This window comes from Pristiophorus japonicus, chromosome 15 (genome assembly GCF_044704955.1).
Source record: "Pristiophorus japonicus isolate sPriJap1 chromosome 15, sPriJap1.hap1, whole genome shotgun sequence".
NCBI classification, from domain to species: Eukaryota; Metazoa; Chordata; class Chondrichthyes; family Pristiophoridae; genus Pristiophorus; species Pristiophorus japonicus.
In genome coordinates this window covers 186,512,510-186,531,676 of record NC_091991.1, presented here as the reverse complement: position 1 = coordinate 186,531,676, position 19,167 = coordinate 186,512,510, and the positions used below count along the sequence as shown (strand labels likewise).

Sequence of the window (19,167 nt, the reverse complement as noted above, 5' to 3'; positions counted from 1 at the left end):
TCCTATTTCTTATGTTCTTATGTTCTGTCTTTGTTCTACCTATGTCGTTGGTACCCACGTGGACCACGACAACTGGCTCTTCCCCCCTCCCACTCCAAGTTCCTCTCCAGCCCAGAGGAGATGTCCTTAACCCTGGCACCGGGCAGGCAACACAGTTTTCGGGACTCTCACTCTCGGCTACAGCGAACAGTATCCATCCCGCTAACTATACTGTCCCCTACATTCATTGTCAAAGTGATAGTGGTAAGAATAGCAGAGGAGTTTTAATTAGAAGGTAACAAGGCCTGCTTTGGCAGCACTGCCACTGACACAGAGTTACATGAGATATCCAAAGGTCAGGCGTGTTTGAATAGTGTCCATTTACCTGATGGTCTCTGCGAGGCTTTGAATTAAATGTTGAGAGGCATACCGGGACTCTGGGGAGAATTCAGCTCTTGCTCGAGCTGCCATTTCCAACTGATACAGGTTTAGAGCGAGGTTTCCCACTGGATTCTGGTTCTTTCTGGCCAGACATTCCATGGAGGGCAGTCTGTACTAGCTTTACTCCCCTCTGCTCATCGCTCCTCTCTGGTTAGACGAGACACAGTCCTTTGAGTTTTAAGCACAAACCTGTTCACATCAATGAATCAGTCAGTTTCAGGTGATGGAGCATTTCTAGGGTGTTCAAGAGGGAAGCTAACCTCCAATTATACAATCTTGTTCACTTTAAGCAAACGATCTGCCCCTGAAATTACATCACCATTCATTTTCCTACATCCTCACACACCACATCCAACTCCCCACCCCCACACACACTGTACCCCATCCAACTCCCCACCCCCACACATACTGTACCCCATCCAACTCCCCACCCCCACACACACTGTACCCCATCCAACTCCCCACCCCCACACACACTGTACCCCATCCAACTCCCCACCCTCACACACTGCACCCCATCCAACTCCCCACCCTCATACACACTGTACCCCATCCAACTCCCCACCCCCACACACACTGTACCCCATCCAACTCCCCACCCCCACACACACTGTACCCCATCCAACTCCCCACCCTCACACACTGTACCCCATCCAACTCCCCACCCCCACACACACTGTACCCCATCCAACTCCCCACCCTCACACACTGTACCCCATCCAACTCCCCACCCCCACACACACTGTACCCCATCCAACTCCCCACCCTCACACACACTGTACCCCATCCAACTCCCCACCCCCACACACACTGTACCCCATCCAACTCCCCACCCTCACACACTGTACCCCATCCAACTCCCCACCCCCACACACACTGTACCCCATCCAACTCCCCACCCTCACACACCACATCCAACTCCCCACCCCCACACACACTGTACCCCATCCAACTCCCTACCCTCACACACACTCTGCACCCCATCCAACTCCCCACCCTCACACACACTACCCCATCCAACTCCCTACCCTCACACACACTCTGCACCCCATCCAACTCCCCACCCTCACACACACTCTGTACCCCATCCAACTCCCTACCCTCACACACACTCTGTACCCCATCCAACTTCCCACCCCCACACACACTACCCCATCCAACTCCCCACCCTCACACACACACTCTGTACCCCATCCAACTCCCCACCCTCACACACACTCTGTACCCCATCCAACTCCCCACCCTCACACACACTCTGTACCCCATCCAACTCCCCATCCTCAGACACACTCTGTACCCCATCCAACTCCCCACCCTCACACACACTGTACTCCATCCAACTCCCCACCCTCACACACACTGTACCCCATCCAACTCCCCACCCTCACACACACTGTACGCCATCCAACTCCCCACCCTCACACACACTGTACTCCATCCAACTCCCCACCCTCACACACACTCTGTACCCCATCCAACTCCCCACCCCCTCACACACACTGTACTCCATCCAACTCCCCACCATCACACACACTGTACTCCATCCAACTCCCCACCCTCACACACACTCTGTACCCCATCCAACTCCCCACCCCCTCACACACACACTGTACCCCATCCAACTCCCCACCCTCACACACACTGTACTCCATCCAACTCCCCACCCCCACACATACTGTACCCCATCCAACTCCCCACGCCCTCTCACATACACACACACACACACACACACACACACACACACTGTACCCCATCCAACTCCTCACCCTCACACACACTCTGTACCCCATCCAACTCCCCACCCTCACACACACACTGTACCCCATCCAACTCCCTACCCCCTCACACACACACTGTACCCCATCCAACTCCCCACCCCCTCTCACACACAGACACACACACACACACACACTGTACCCCATCCAACTCCCCACACCCTCACACACACTGTACCCCATCCAACTCCCCACCCTCACACACACTGTACCCCATCCAACTCCCCACACACACACACACACACACACACACACACACACACACACACACTGTACCCTATCCAACTCCCCACCCTCTCACACACTGTACCCCATCCAACTCCCCACCCTCACACACACTGTACCCCATCCAACTGCCCACCCTCACACACACACTGTACCCCATCCAACTCCCCACCCTCACACACACTGTACCCCATCCAACTCCCCACCCCCTCACACACACTGTACCTCATCCAACTCCCCACCCCCTCACACACACACACACACACAGTACCCCATCCAACTCCCCACCCTCACACACACACTGTACCCCATCCAACTCCCCACCCCCTCACACACACTGTACCCCATCCAACTCCCCACCCTCACACACACTGTACCCCATCCAACTCCCCACCCCCTCACACACACTGTACCCCATCCAACTCCTCACCCCCTCACACACACTGTACCCCATCCAACTCCTCACCCCCCCACACACACACTGTACCCCATCCAACTCCCCACCCCCTCACACACACACACACAGACACACACACACACACACACACACACACACACACACACACTGTACCCCATCCAACTCCCCACCCTCTCACACACACTGTATCCCATCCAACTCCCCATCCTCATACACAGACACTGTAGATGAAAAATTCAGCTCTGGAACGCCCGAGATTTCCGCGCTATGGAAGCTTTTTTGTGGTGAGAGTGACAGTGCGGGCATTCGGAGCGAGCGCCGGACATTTGCAGAGTGCACAGCTGGTGTTGTGGAGGGAGAGAGAAAACGGGGAACTTCAGACCAGTTAGCCTGACATCAGTAGTAGGGAAAATGCTGGAGTCTGTTATAAAGGATGTGATAACAGCACACTTAGATAATATCAATGGGATTAAACAAAATCAACATGGATTTATGAAAGGAAAATCGTGTTTGACAAACCTACTGGAGGTTTTTGAGGATATAACTGATAGAATAGATAAGGGAGAACCAGTGGATGTAGTGCATTTGGATTTTCAGAAGGTCTTTGATAAAATCCTACATAAGAGGTTATTGAGCAAAATTAAAGCACATAGGATTGGGGGTAATGTATTGACATGGATTGAAAATTGGTTAACTGACAGGAAACAGAGTGCAGGACTAAACGGGTCTTTTTCAGGGTGGCGGGCAGTGACTAGTGGGGTACCACAGGGATCAGTGCTGGGGCCCCAGCTATTCACAAAATATATAAATGATTTTAATGAGGGAACTAAATGTAATATTTCCAAGTTTGCTGATGACACAAAACTAGGTGAGATTGTGAGTTGTGAGGAGGATGCAAAGACGCTGCAAGGCGATTTAGATAGGTTGAGTGAGTGGGCAAACACATGGCAGATGCAGTATAACGTGGATAAATGTGAAGTTATCCACTTTGGTAGGAAAAACATAAAGACAAAGTATTATCTAAATGTTGATGGCTTGTACAGAGGGAACTGGGTGTCCTTGTACACCAGTCATTGAAAGCAAACATTGCAGGTGCAGCACGCAGTTAGGAAGGTAAATGGTATGTTGGCCTTCATTATAAGAGGATTTGAGTGCAGGAGCAAGGATGTCTTACTACAGTTATACAGGGCCTTGGTGAGACCGCACCTGGAGTATTGTGTACAGTTTTGGTCTCCTAACCTAAGAAAGGATATACTTGCCATAGAGGGAGTGCAGCGAAACATAGAAAATAGGTGCAGGAGTAGGCCATTCGGCCCTTCGAGCCTGCACCACCATTCAATAAGATCATGGCTGATCATTCCCAGTACCCCTTTCCTGCTTTCTCTCCATACCCCTTGATCCCCTTAGCCGTAAGGGCCATATCTAACTCCCTCTTGAATATATCCAATGAACTGGCATCAACAACTCTCTGCGGCAGGGAATTCCACAGGTTAACAACTCTCTGAGTGAAGAAGTTTTTCCTCATCTCAGTACTAAATGGCCTACCCCTTATCCTAAGACTGTGTCCCCTGGTTCTGGACTTCCCCAACATCGGGAACATTCTTCCTGCATCTAACCTATCCCGTCCCTGTGTTTCTGTGAGATCCCCTCTCATCCTTCTAAACTCCAATGTATAAAGGCCCAGTTGATCCAGTCTCTCCTCATATGTCAGTCCTGCCTCCAGGAATCAGTCTGGTGAACCTTCGCTGCACTCCCTCAATAGCAAGAATGTCCTTCCTCCGATTAGGAGACGAAAACTGAACACAATATTCCAGGTGAGGCCTCACCAAGGCCCTGTACAACTGCAGTAAGACCTCCCTGCTCCTATACTCAAATCCTCTAGCTATGAAGGCCAACATACCATTTGCCTTCTTCACTGCCTGCTGTACCTGCATGCCAACTTTCAATGACTGATGAACCATGACACCCAGGTCTCGTTGCACCTCCCCTTTTCCTAATCTGCCGCCATTCAGATAATATTTTACCTTCGTGTTTTTGTCCCCAAAGTGGATAACCTCACATTTATCCACATTATACTGCATCTGCCATGCATTTGCCCACTCACCTAACCTGTCCAAGTCACCCTGCAGCCTCTTAGCGTCCTCCTCACAGCTCACACCACCACCCAGTTTAGTGTCATCTGCAAACTTGGAGATATTACACTCAATTCCTTCATCTAAATCATTAATGTATATTGTAAATAGCTGGGGTCCCAGCACTGAGTCCTGTGGCACCCCACTAGTCACTACCTGCCATTCTGAAAAGGACCCGTTTATCCTGACTCTCTGCTTCCTGTCTGCCAACCAGTTCTCTATCCACGTCAATATATTACCCCCAATACCATGCGCTTTGATTTTGCACATCAATCTCTTGTGTGGGACCTTGTCAAAAGCCTTTTGAAAGTCCAAATACACCACATCCACTGGTTCTCCCTTGTCTACTCTACTAGTTACATCCTCAAAAAATTTCAGAAGATTTGTCAAGCATGATTTCCCTTTCATAAATCCATGCTGACTTGGACCGATCCTGTCACTGCTTTCCAAATGTGCTGCTATTTCATCTTTAATAATTGATTCCAACAATTTCCCCACTACTGATGTCAGGCTAACCGGTCTATAATTACCCACTTTCTCTCTCCCTCCCTTTTTAGAAAGTGGTGTTACATTAGCTACCCTCCAGTCCATAGGAACTGATCCAGAGTCGATAGACTGTTGGAAAATGATTACCAATGCATCCACTATTTCTAGGGCCACTTCCTTAAGTACTCTGGGATGCAGACTATCAGACCCCGGGGATTTATCAGCCTTCAATCCCATCAATTTCCCGAACACAATTTCCCACCTAATAATGATAACCTTCAGTTCCTCCTATTCACTAGACCCTCGGTCCCCTAGTACATCCAGAAGGTTATTTGTGTCTTTCTTCGTGAAGACAGAATCAAAGTATTTGTTCAATTGGTCTGCCATTTCTTTGTTCCCCATTATAAATTCACCTGAATCCGACTGCAAGGGACCTACGTTTGTCTTCACTAATCTTTTTCTCTTCACATATCTATAGAAGCTTTTGCAGTCAGTTTTTATGTTCCCGGCAAGCTTCTTCTCGTATTCTATTTTCCCCCTCTTAATTAAACCCTTTGTCCTCCTCTGCTGAATTCTAAATTTCTCCCAGTCCTCAGGTTTGCTGCTTTTTCTGGTCAATTAACCAGACTGATTCCTGGGATGGCAGGACTGTCGTATGAGGAGAGATTGGGTCGACTGGGCCTGTATTCACTAGAGTTTAGAAGAATGAGAGGGGATCTCACTGAAAGGTATAAAATTCTGACGGGGTTGGACAGACTGGATGCGGGGAGGATGTTTCCCCTGGCTGGGAAGTCTAGAACAAGGGCTCACAGTCTCAGGATATGGGGTAGGAAATTTAGGACCGAGATGAGGAGAAATGTTTTCCTCAGAGGGTGGTGAACCTGTGGAATTCTCTACCACAGAAGGCTGTGGAGGCCAAGTCACTGAATATATTTAAGATGGAGATAGATAGATTTCTAGAAACAAAGGCATCAAGGGGTATGGGGAAAAAGCGGGAATATGGCGTTGAGATAGAGGATCAGCCATGATCATATTGAATGGCGATGCAGGCTCGAAGGGTCGAAAAGCCTACTCCTGCTCCTATTTTCTATGCTGGTTTGATGCTACGCTGCCATTTTCGTCGTCAATGCTGGAATTAACATTGTGTCTTAACCTCACACAGTTGAACATGTGTTTAGAAACATAGAAACATAGAAAATAGATGCAGGAGTAGGCCATTCAGCCCTTCAAGCCTGCACCACCATTCAATAATATTATGGCTGATCATTCCCTCAGTTTATCGGATGAGTGTCAGGAGTCGGGATCCTGGTTGATTTTTCTTCTCCGCAGCTGAGGCCAATTCTAGTGCTTCGACTTCTGGTGCTTGGTTTTTACTATTGGCAGTGTTACCACACCAGGATTATTCCTGGTTTCTCACTATTTCACTGGCCACATAATCAATGTCTACTGGTCCTAATGGTCAGTGTTTTTTGTAAAACTAGAATTGTATACTTTAGAAACCTCAATCCAGAAATGTCCCCCAGTGTGAGGAAAGGCCATGTGGTCCATTTGGCCCATTCTCGACAGTGTTGTGGTATATCTTCACCTATTTACATCCCTAATGCCTGTGGTACATGGGTGGCCTTGGGCCCAACCTCAGCTCCAAATGCACCCTTTGCACATTTCCTTGTAGCAGTTCCAGTAAAGCGTGTTGTAAAGATGGGAAGCAGTGAAGAGATTTCATAACTTTAAATCATCAGTAACATACTGGGTAGGACATGCATAAGAACATAAGAATTAGGAGCAGGAGTCGGCCATTTGGCCCCTCGAGCCTGCTCCGCCATTCAATGAGATCATGGCTGATCTTCGTCCTCAACTTCACTTTCCTGCACTGTCCCCATATCCCTCGATTCCCTTAATATCCAAAAAATCTATCGATCTCTGTCTTAAATATACTCACTGAGCCTCAACAGCCCTCTGGGGTAGAGAATTCCAAAGATTCACCACCTTCTGAGTGAAGACATTTCTCCTCACTTCAGTCCTAACTGGCCGACCCCTCATTCTGAGACCGTGAACCCTGGTTCGAGACTCACCAGCCCGGGGAAAACTGAAAAGAAAAATGCCCAGAATGGGGGAGGTGGAAGCAGGGAGTAGGAGGGGAGGTGGAGTAGAGTGGAGGGAAAGGATAGGGAGGGGTGGTTGGAGGGGAGGGGAGGGGTTGAGGGCTTTGTTTGAGGTCACAGTTAGATCTGGTTTGAGTAACAAACCAAAACTTCATTCACAACGTCAAGTACAAGAGGATTAACTGTTTGTGTTACTGTGATCTGTTGTTGGCTCCAGATGTACTCACTCGGCGATCAGTCTCCGGTGCAGTATCGGAAACACCTGCAAGAAGATGGAGTGGCCGATATGACCCAGCTGGAGTAAGTTCAACTCAATCTCATCTTATCTACACACTCTGTATTCGCAGTGTGTTGTATATTTCCTGGTCTAACTCATACTTTCCCAGGACTTCAACTCTGGAACTTGTCAGTCTTCCCATCCTACAACCTGCATGTGTACAGGTGTTTACACAGTACACATGAGCTGTTGGACAGTATGTGTACAGGTTTTTACACAGTACACAGAGACAGGGGTGGGGCTATAGTCACACAGTGGGCCCTGAGCAGCCCAGCGGGATGACAAATAAACATTACCTTGCAGTTGCCGAAGGGACCCCGCGCCGGCCGCTTCTGTCCCGGGCCGAAAGGAATTTGCACCTCCCCACGCCTGTCCCTGTAGTCACACACCAGCTGTTTGTTGTGCTGATAGATTCGGGGGTCGTGGAACCAGCCGAAGGAACTCAGGGCCGGCACTAAACTGGCCGAAGTTACCGAGATGGCTGCGTTCAACCCAACGTCTTAAACTCCTAACCAACTTTTAATCAATTTTTAAACTTTTAATCGACTTTTAAACTTTTTAAACAATTTGGGAAAACTTTTAAAACTTACATTTTAGACTTTTAATCAAAATACTTTTAAACATCTATTATTGATCTACATCTTAGACTTTTTAAACAACCTTTGGCAACTTCTTAAACAAATTGGGAATCTTTATCAACTTTTAACTTTTAAAATAATTTTGGAAGTCACCTTCTTAATTCCTGCCCCCCCAACCAAGCCTCGGGCCATCTACCATCAATGGCACGACTTGGCACCAAGCTTGCGGCCAACACTTCGCTGAAGGCATTTAGGCTTATACAGCAGTGCCTGGTCTCCAGTCATCTTGGACCCCCTTGCCGCTGGACCAAGACCTTGCTCGGCTAAGCCCGTGTGGTTGCCGGTGTGCAGCGGCCACCCCACGTTAAAAGAACTCACGCACAGGCATCTTCCACTTCGTCAGTATGAAGTTCGGGACCTGGAATGTCAGGACCCTCATGGACAATTCCAACACCAACAGGCCGGAACACCGCCACAGTTGCCCGGGAACTCAAATGTTTTGACATCGACATCGCCACCCTAAGCGAGACCCGGCGGGCAGGGGAAGGCCAGTTGAAGGAACATGGTGGAGGTTGCACCTTCTTCTGGAAAGGGAAACCAGAGGCAGAACGGCGCCTTCACAGAGTCGGCTTCGCCGTCAAGAATGAACTGGTCGACCGCCTCAAAGACTCCCCCTGTGGGGTCAACGAACACCTCATGACTCTTTGTCTAACCCTATCCCGGAATAATACGCCACAGTCATCAGTGCGTATGCCCCAACGCTCGATGCAAGGGATGAGGCTAAAGAGGGTTTTTATTTCAACCTCGAGACATCCATGTTCCGTGTCCCCACGGGTGACAAATTGATCCTCTTGGGTGATTTTAATGCCAGGATCGGCAAAGACACAGCCCTCTGGGGAAGCGTGATTGGCAGAGAGTGGGTAGGGAAAGCCAATTCCAGCGGTACCCTACTCCTGGCAAAATGTCTAGAACATGAACTCCTCATCACCAACACCCTGTTCCACCAGAGGAACAAATACAAAGCATCGTGGCAACACCCTCGTTCCAAACATTGGCACCTGCTCGACTATGTCATCGTCCGAGCCAGGGATCGCAAGAATGTGTGCATCACCTGCGCCATGACAGGAGCTGACGACTGATGGACGGACCACCGCCTAATCCGATCCGTCATCAACATTAACATAACCCCAAAGCAGAGGGGACAGCAGAAGCAGTGCCGCAAAAAAGTTAATGCCGGGGCACTATAAGACCCAGCCAAGATAGCCCTATACAGCCAGCGACTCACAGCCAATCTGGCGTGCCTTGATGACCCTGAGATGCTGAATGCCCACAGCGCTTGGTCTGCCCTCCAGGCCTCTATAACCAGTGCCTGTGAAGAGACACTTGGTCACTCAACCAGGAAACATCATGACTGGTTTGATGAAAATGATCAGGAGATCGAAGAACTAATAGATCGCAAGCGCAAAGCATTTCTGAGCCTCAAGCAACAACCCAACTTGGCCAGGAGTGGGATGGGGTCTTGGGAGTTTGGACGGTAGGTGGCCTTGACTGCAGTGAAGAATCTTCGCATATCGTGGCTGTCGGCTAGTTGTTGTATCTCCTGTGCTTTCTTAATCCACCACCTGTTCTTTAGGACCCGGGTTTTTTGTTGAACATGAGCCTTGAGCCATCTGTAATGTTGTTTTGCTGCAGTCAAGGCCACCTACGGTCCAAACTCCCAAGGCCCCACCCCACTGCTGGCCAAGAACGGTGAAACACTCATCAAGGACACCGAGGCTGTCAGGGCCCGATGGAAGGAGCACTTTGAAGATCTCCTCAATCGAGACTCTACCTTTGACTCGAGTGTTCTCTATCCCGCAGCATGCGACCCGCCACCACCTCAGTGAAACCCCAACGTTGCACGAGGTAGGCTAAACCATAAAACAGCTGAAGAATAACAAGGCTACGGGTGCAGATGGAATCCCCGCTGAGGCGCTAAAGTATGGTGGAGAGGCGTTGTTGGCGCAGATACATGACCTCATCTCTCTCATCTGGAGGGAGGAGAGCATGCCGGGAGATCTCAGAGATGCAGTGATTGTGACCATTTTTTAAAAAGGGGACAAGTTCGACTGCAGCAACTACAGAGGAATCTCCCTGCTATCAGCCAATGGGAAGGTTGTCACTTGAGTTCTCCGCAATCGTCTTCTATCTGTGGCCGAGGAGCTCCTCCCAGAATCACAATGCGTATTTCGTCCCCTACTTGGCACAACAGACATGATCTTAGCAGCGCGACAGCTGCAGAAAATATACAGGGAGCAGCGCCAGCCCTTATACATGGCCTTTGTCGATCTGACAAAGGCCTTTGACACTGTCAACCGTGGGGGTATATGGAGCGTCTTCCTCTGTTTCGGATGCCCCCAAAAGTTTGTCAACATCCTTTGCCTGCTTCACGATGACATGCAGACCGTGATCCTTACCAACGGATCCATTACAGACTCAATCCACGTCTGGACCGGGGTCAAACAGGGCTGCGTCATTGCCCCAACCCTCTTCTCAATCTTCCTCGCCGCCATGCTCCACCTCACAGTCAACAAGTTCCCTGCTGGAGTGGAACTAAACTACAGAATCAGTGGGAAGCTGTTTAACCTACACTGCCTCCAGGCCAGATGAGGTCCAAGATCACCCCAACCTCTGTCGTTGAGCTGCAGTATGCGGACGACGCCTGAACTCCAGGATATAGTCAATGTATTCACCGAGGCATATGAAAGCATCGGCCTTACGCTTAACATCTGTAAGACAAAGGTCCTCCACCAGCCTGTCCTCGCCGCACAGCACTGCCCTCCAATCATCAAGATTCACGGCGCGGCCCTGGACAACGTGGACCATTTCCCATATCTCGGGAGTCTCTTATCAACAAAGGCAGACATTGATGCGGAGATTCAACATCGCCTCCAGTGCGCCAGTGCAGCCTTTGGCCATCTGAAGAAAAAAGTATTTGAAGACCAGTCCCTCAAATCTACCACCAAGCTCATGGTCTACAGGACTGCAATAACACCCGCCCTCCTGTATGGGTCTGAGACATGGACAATGTATAGAAGGCACCTCAAGTCGCTGGAGATGTATCACCAACGATGTCTCCGCAAGATCCTGCAAATCCCTTGGGAGGACATCAGTGTCCTCGACCAAGCTAACATCCCCAGTATTGAAGCACTGAGCACACTCGATCAGCTTCACTGGGCAGGCCAAATGCCAGATATGAGACTCCCGAAGCAAATGCTTTATGCGGAGCTCCTTCATGGTAAATGAGCCAAAGGAGGACAGCGGAAACGTTATAATGACACCCTCAAAGCCTCCCTGGTAATGTGCGATGTCACCACTGACACCTGGGAGACCCTGGCCGCAGACCGCCCGAGGTGGAGAAAGTGTATCCGGGAGGGCGCTGAGCTCTTCGAGTCTCAACGCAAAGAGCGTGAAAAGGCCAAGTGCAGGCAGCGGAAGGAGCGCGCGGCAAGCCAGCCCCGCCAAACTTTTCCCTCGATGAATGTCTGTCCCACCTGTAACTGGCTCTCATATCGGACTGTTAAGCCATCAAAGAACTCACTTTGGGAGTGGAAACAAGTCTTCCTCGATTCCAAGGGACTGCCTATGATATGATGATGATGACACAGTACACACGAGCTGTTGGACAATATGTGTACAGGCGTTCATGCCATACAGGCGAGCTATTAGACAGGCGTTTACGCAGTACCTTTGTCACTAGGCCTTCAAGAGAAATTGTCCTCGCGTTGTGTTCTTGCTTCTGATAAAGGCCCATGTGATATTCCTATTTTTTCCAGAGACCTACATGATGGTGCAGTGATGTACAATTTAAAGAAGAGGTTTGAACAGCAACTAATATATGTAAGTACTCTAACATCAGCTGACACGTGTTCAGGGCAAGAGAAGGAACTTACCTGGAAATGTTGACGAGTGAATGGCAATAATCTTGATCCCCGAAGTCATGTAATTGGCAAAGAAGGGAGGGATTTCTACAATGTGCCCAGCCGTGCTCTCAGCTCCCTGTGCTTTAACCCAACAAGGAAGGAAGTTGTGCTGGATCTAGTTCTAGGGAATGAAGTAAGGCGAGCAGGTAATGTAAGGGTAGGGAAACATCGAGGAAATAGCCACCAAAACACAATTAGGTTTGAAAAAGGAAAGGGAACAGTCAGAGATAAAAGTACATGCCTGAAATAAAGACAATTTCAATGAAATAAATTGCAAACATTTCAGATTAACTTGAAAGAAAATTGGCAAATAGGAGAATGCACAAAGAGTGGGAAAGGCTGGAGCGGAAGGTGATTAGGGTCAAAACTGGACATATCCCTTCAGGCAATGTCAGTGTTCAGTAAAAGCTAGTAGGCCTTAAATGAGTGAAGAAATTCAAATTCAAATGAGACTCAAAGGGGCACATGGCAAATCTGCAACTGATAATATCAAAGAAAATCAAACCAAATATAATAAATAAAGAGGGAGGGCAATAAAAGGGATTGGAACGGCTGAGAAGCGGTGTGAAGAAAGTATGCTGGGAATATGGAGGGAAATAGTAAATAATTTTCTAAACACAAAAAAGTAAAAGAATATCTAAAGAACAGGGGATCCCGATTGGAGATGAAAAATCCAAACAACTTCTGGTGGAGGAAGGAATGGTGGCAAATGTTTCCCTTAGTTATCACACAGGAACAATGGGAACAAGCGGAGGAAATAAAGCAATTCGATAGGATAATTATAGATAAGACAGGCCAGTCACATTAACATCAACATCAACAGTGGGAGAGCTTCGAGATGCACCAATACAAGATAAAATTCATCATCGCCAAGAAAGATATGGGTTAATTAAGGCCAGGCAACATGGATTTGTAAAAGGCAAGTCGTGTGTGAATAGATTAGTTGCCTTCTTTGAGGATATAATCGTGTGTTCTGGTTAAAAAAATGCAGTAGATATAATTCTCATGGGAGGCTACTTGATAAAATTAAAGAACATAGTATTAATGGGAGTGGGGCACCATATAAAAATGAAGCATAGCGAAAGTAAGCGTTGGTCCCTTAGAGGCTGAGACTGGTGAATTAACATAGAAACATAGAAAATAGGTGCAGGAGTAGGCCATTCGGCCCTTCGAGACTGCACCACCATTCGATATGATCATGGCTGATCATGCATTTCAGTATCCCATTCCTGCTTTCTCTCCATACCCCTTGATCCCTTTAGCCATAAGGGCCACATCTAACTCCCTTTGGAATATATCTGACGAACTAGCCTCAACAACTTTCTGTGGTAAAGAATTCCACAGGTTCACAATTCTCTGATTGAAGAAGTTTCTCCTTATCTCGGTCCTATATGGCTTACCCCTTACCCTTAGACTGTGACCCCTGGCTCTGGACTTCCCCAACATTGGGAACATTCTTCCTGCATCGAACCCGTCCAATCCCGTCGGAATTTTTTGATGAGATCCCCTCTCATTGTTCTAAATTCCAGTGAATATAAGCCTAGTCGATCCAGTCTTTCTTCATATGTCAGCCCTGCCATCCCGGGAATCAGTCTGGTGAACCTTCGCTGCACTCCCTCAATAGCAAAAACGTCCTTCCTCAGATTAGGAGACAAAAACTGTACACAATATTCAAGGTGTGGCCTTACCAAGGCCCTGTACAACTGCAGTAAGACCTCCCTGCTCCTATACTTAAATCCTCTCACTATAAATACTATTTGCCTTCTTCACCGCCTGCTGTACCTGCATGCCAACTTTCAATGACTGATGTACCATGACACCCAGGTCTCGTTGCACTTCCCCATTTCCAGAACAGAATTGGCAGAGATTTTGAACGAATATTTTGTATTGGTTTTCACGGTAGAAGACACTAAAAACATCCCAATAACGGATAATCAAGGAGCTGGGGGGGGGGGGGGGACCTTAAAACAATCACTATCACTAGAGTTAAAGTACTAGGCAAACTAATGGGACTAAAGTTGAACATGTCCCCTGGATCTGATAGCCTGCATCCTCGGGTCTTACAAGAAGTGGCTGCAGAGATAGTGGATGCATTGGTTGCAATCTACCAAAATTCCCTGGATTCTGGAGAGGTCCCAGCGGATTGGAAAACCGCAAATGTAACGCCCCTATTCAAGAAAGGAAGGAGACAGAAAGCAGGAAACTATAGACCAGTTAGTCTAACATCTGTCACTGGGAAAATGCGGGAGTCCATCATTAAGGAAGCAGTAGCAGTACATTTAGAAAATCAAAATGCAGTCAAGCAGAGTCAGCATGGTTTTATGAAAGGGAAATCATGTTTGACAAATTTGCTGGAGTTCTTCGAGGATGCACGAGCCAGGTGGATAAGGGGGAACCAGTGGATGTGGTGTATTTGGATTTCCAGAAAGCATTCGATAAGGTGCTACATAAAAGGTTACTGCACAAGAGCTCACACGGTTGGGGGTAATATATTAGCATGGATAGAGGATTGGCTAACTAACAGAAAACAGAGAGTCAGGATAAATGGGTCATTTTCCGGTTGACAAACTGTAACTAGTGGGTGCCGCAGGGATCAGGGCTGAGGCCTCAACGACTTACAATTTATTAATGACTTGGATGAAGGGACCGAGTGTAATGTCGCCAAGTTTGCTGATGATACAAAGATAGATGGGAAAGCAAATTGTGAGAAGGACACAAAGAGTCTACAAAGGGATATAAATAGGCTCAGAAAATGGTCAAACATTTGGCAGATGGAATATAATGTGGGAAAATGTGAGGTTATCCACTTGGGAGGAAAAATAAAAAAGCAATTTACTATTTAAATCGGGAGAGATTACAAAATGCTTCAGGACTGAGGGACCTGGGGGTACTTGTACATGAACACAAAAAGTTAGCATGCAGGTACAGCAAATAATAAAGAAGGCAAATGGAATGGTGGCCTTTATTGCAAGGGTAAGTCCTGCTCCAACTGTACAGAAATGAGGAGGAATTTCTTCTCTGAGAGTCGTGAATCTTTGGAATTCTCTGCCCCAGAGAGTTGGGTCATTGAATATATTTAAGGTGGCTATAGGCAGATTTTTGAATGATAAGGGAGTCAAGTGTTATGGGGAGCGGGCGGGATCAGATCAGCCATGATCTTATTGAATGGCGGAGCAGGCTCGAGGGGCCGAATGGCCGACTCCTGCTTCTCATGTTCTTGTATATAGGAAGTTGGTTAAAAGGTAGCAAACCAAGATGTGACTAATGGAGATGTAAATAGCGGTGTTCCCCAAGCAGTCCATGTCGGAAATATGCGCGACAAAGTCGCTTAGGCGTGTGTCCGGGCATTAACAGAAGAACATAACAATTAGGAGCAGGAGTCGGCCATTCGATCCCTCAAGCCTGGTCCACCATTCAATGAGATCATGGCTGATCTTCAACCACGTTCCTGTTCTATCCCCATATCCCTTGATTCCCTGAATATCCAAAAATCTATCAATCTCTGTCTTGACTATACGTTTGAAGAGCCTCCAGAACCCTCTGGGATAGAGAATTCCTGAGATTCACCAGCATCTGAGTGAAGAGATTTCTCCTCATCTCAGTCCTAAATGGCCTGAGACTGTAATCACTGGTTGTAGACTCCTCAGCTCGAGGAAACATCCTCTCTGCATTAACCCTGTCAACCCCTGTAAGAATTTTGTATAAGATCACCTCTCATTCTTCTAAACTCTAGAAAATATCGGCCCAGTCTGCTCAATCTCTCCTCATAGGACAATCCCCCATTCCAGGAATCAGTCTGGTGAACCTTCGGTGCAATTCCTCGAGGGCAAGTATATCCTTCCTTAGGTAAGGAGACCCAAACTGTGCACAATACTCACCAGGGCCCGATATAATTGCAGTAAGACGTCTTTACTCTTGTACTCAAATCCTCTTGTATTAAAGGCCAACATAACCCCATCATCATGGGCAGTCCCTTGAAGCGAGGATGACTTGCTTCCACGGCAAAAAAGGATGAGTTCGCAGGTGTTTCAATGAAGGACCTAATATACCAGGTCCCAAACTAAATCTTGAAGAATAGAAGATACCTGTGCGTGGATTTTTTTAATGTGTGGTGGCAATTGCACACCAGCCACCACACGGGCCTGACATAGCTAGGTCTGAGCCCAGTGGCAAGGATTACCCAAGACGACTGGAGACCAGGCATAGGGCAGACACATACTATTTGCTTTCTTAATTGCTTGCTGTACCTGTATGTTAACTTTGTGATTTGTGTACAAGGATACCCAGGTACAGTCAGTACACCCTGATTTCACCAATTACATCCCTGTCACTGAAAATGAATAAGTGGCTTGCAAGCCCTTGGTGAGTTATGTTTGTTCAGGGTTATTGCTAATGGGTACCTTTGACACTCATCACCAGTTTATAAACACATCTGTTTCTTTCCTGCAGACATATATTGGCAGCATCCTCGTATCGGTGAATCCATATAAAATGTACAACATTTATGGGACCGACACGGTGCTGAAATATAAAGCAAAATCGTTTGCAGAAAACCCACCGTGAGTTCCCAAATATAACTACAGTGGGAATGGGGTGATCCATCCAGCTCAGTGTCCGGAGAGAGAGAGGCCTCAGTGTCCGGAGAGAGAGGCCTCAGTGTCCGGAGAGAGAGGCCTGAGTGTCCGGAGAGAGAGTGGTGGCAGTGACCAGAGAGAGAGTGGCCTCAGTGTCCGGAGAGAGAGAGGCCTGAGTGTCCGGAGAGAGAGTGGTGGCAGTGTCCGGAGAGAGAGTGGCCTCAGTGTCCGGAGAGAGAGTGGTGGCAGTGTCCGGAGAGAGAGTGGCCTCATGTCCGGAGAGAGAGTGGCCTCAGTGTCCGGAGAGAGAGTGGCCTCAGTGTCCAGAGAGAGAGTGGCCTCAGTGTCCGGAGAGAGAGAGGCCTGAGTGTCCGGAGAGAGAGTGGCGGCAGTGTCCGGAGAGAGCGTGGCCTCAGTGTCCGGAGAGAGCGTGGCCTCAGTGTCCGGAGAGAGAGTGGCCTCAGTGTCCGGAGAGAGAGTGGCCTCAGTGTCCGGAGAGAGAGTGGCCTCAGTGTCCGGAGAGAGAGTGGCCTCAGTGTCCGGACAGAGAGTGGCCTCAGTGTCCGGAGAGAGAGTGGCCTCAGTGTCCGGAGAGAGAGTGGCCTCAGTGTCCGGAGAGAGAGTGGCCTCAGTGTCCGGAGAGAGAGTGGCCTCAGTGTCCGGAGAGAGAGTGGCCTCAGTGTCCGGAGAGAGAGTGGCCTCAGTGTCCGGAGAGAGAGTGGCCTCAGTGTCCGGAGAGAGAGTGGCCTCAGTGTCCGGAGAGAGAGTGGCCTCAGTGTCCGGAGAGAGAGTGGCCTCAGTGTCCGGAGAGAGAGTGGCCTCAGTGTCCGGAGAGAGAGAGTTCAGTGTCCGGAGAGAGTGGCCTCAGTGTCCGGAGAGAGAGAGGCCTCAGTGTCCGGAGAGAGAGTGGGGGCAGTGCCCGGCGAGAGAGTGGCCTCAGTGTCCGGAGAGAGAGAGGCCTCAGTGTCCGGAGAGAGAGTGGGGGCAGTATCCGGAGAGAGTGGGGGCAGTGTCCGGGGAGAGAGTGGGGGCAGTGTCCGGAGAGAGAGTGTGGGCAGTGTCCGGAGAGAGAGTGGGGGCAGTGTCCGGAGAAGGAGTGGGGGCAGTGTCCGGAGAGAGAGTGGGGGCAGTGTCCGGAGAGAGAGTGGGGGCAGTGTCCGGAGAGAGATTGGGGGCAGTGTCCGGAGCGAGTGGGCTCAGTGTCCGGAGAGAGAGTGGGGGCTGTGGGGACAGAGTGAGTGGGGGCAGTCGAGGTGCTCTGGGCGAGGAAGGGCCTGTGTTCGCCCAGTTCCCTGCTGAGTGTTCCCCACTGATCTGTGCATGTTGAGGACAGGCTCCGGTTTGACAGTATAGTCCCTCACTGCTCACACCGGGGCGATTGGCTGCTTGCTGAGTACTGGGGAAGCTGTCAACACCTGCAACTCCCTCAGCCCAGGAAAGGAGCGGAGGAAAATGGGGGAAACGCTTTCAAAATAAGGGCAATGAGAGCAGCTGTAGGCCGGAATCAGCATTGTGTGGATCAGAGTCAGGCACGCTGACTGAACGGTGGGGCTAGCAGTTTGGAAAAAGACAAAATAAATGCCCTTGTGTTGAAATGTGCAAATATTTTGTAACTGCCCCATCCACACTTCTTTGTTGCAGACATCTCTTCGCCATTGCTAATGTGGCCTACTCAAAAATGGTTGATGCCAAACACAATCAGTGCGTTATAATCAGGTAACACGCTTTCTCTGGCTCTCAGCTCTTGGCTTTACTTTCAGGGACACAAAGGTTCCCTGGCTCCCAACAAGGAACTACAGTTCTCCCAACCAAAGGTTGTGGTCATTTATGAGACTTGGTGGCGGAGCGCAAGGGGTGGAGCTTGGGGAGGGAGCACGGGGGCGGGGAGCGGGGGGAGGAGCACGGGACGGGGAGCGGGGGGGGTAGTTGGCGGGGAGTGTGGGGTGGGGGAGGGAGCACGGGGACGGGGAGCGGGGGGGGAGCGTGGGGGGCTAGCTGAAGGGGAGTGTGGGGGTGGGAGGGAGCACGGAACGGGGAGCGGGGGGGGAGGGAGCACGGGACGGGGAGCGGGGGGGGGAGGAGCACGGGGGCGGGGGTGAGCAGCATGGTGTGACACATTCAAGAATCATCTATTTAGTAATAAGGGTCTGTTTGCCTTCCCGTTGGTTCGGAAGGGTTCAGACCATGAGGATGGGGCTTTCAGCGATCAATGTCGGGT

General features: G+C 49.3%; 1 protein-coding gene across 3 annotated transcripts in view; it reads left to right on the top strand.

The window, feature by feature from the left end:
* LOC139281327 (unconventional myosin-XV-like) overlaps window positions 1-19,167 on the top strand; it is a 628,080-nt gene that overhangs the window by 180,891 nt on the left and 428,022 nt on the right. For all 3 annotated transcript variants that reach the window (XM_070901485.1, XM_070901486.1, XM_070901488.1), the window contains 4 exons: window positions 7,776-7,858; window positions 12,229-12,292; window positions 16,825-16,934; window positions 18,591-18,665. In XM_070901485.1, coding sequence (XP_070757586.1) covers window positions 7,776-7,858; window positions 12,229-12,292; window positions 16,825-16,934; window positions 18,591-18,665 — 332 coding nt within the window. The remainder of the gene's footprint in view (window positions 1-7,775; window positions 7,859-12,228; window positions 12,293-16,824; window positions 16,935-18,590; window positions 18,666-19,167) is intronic.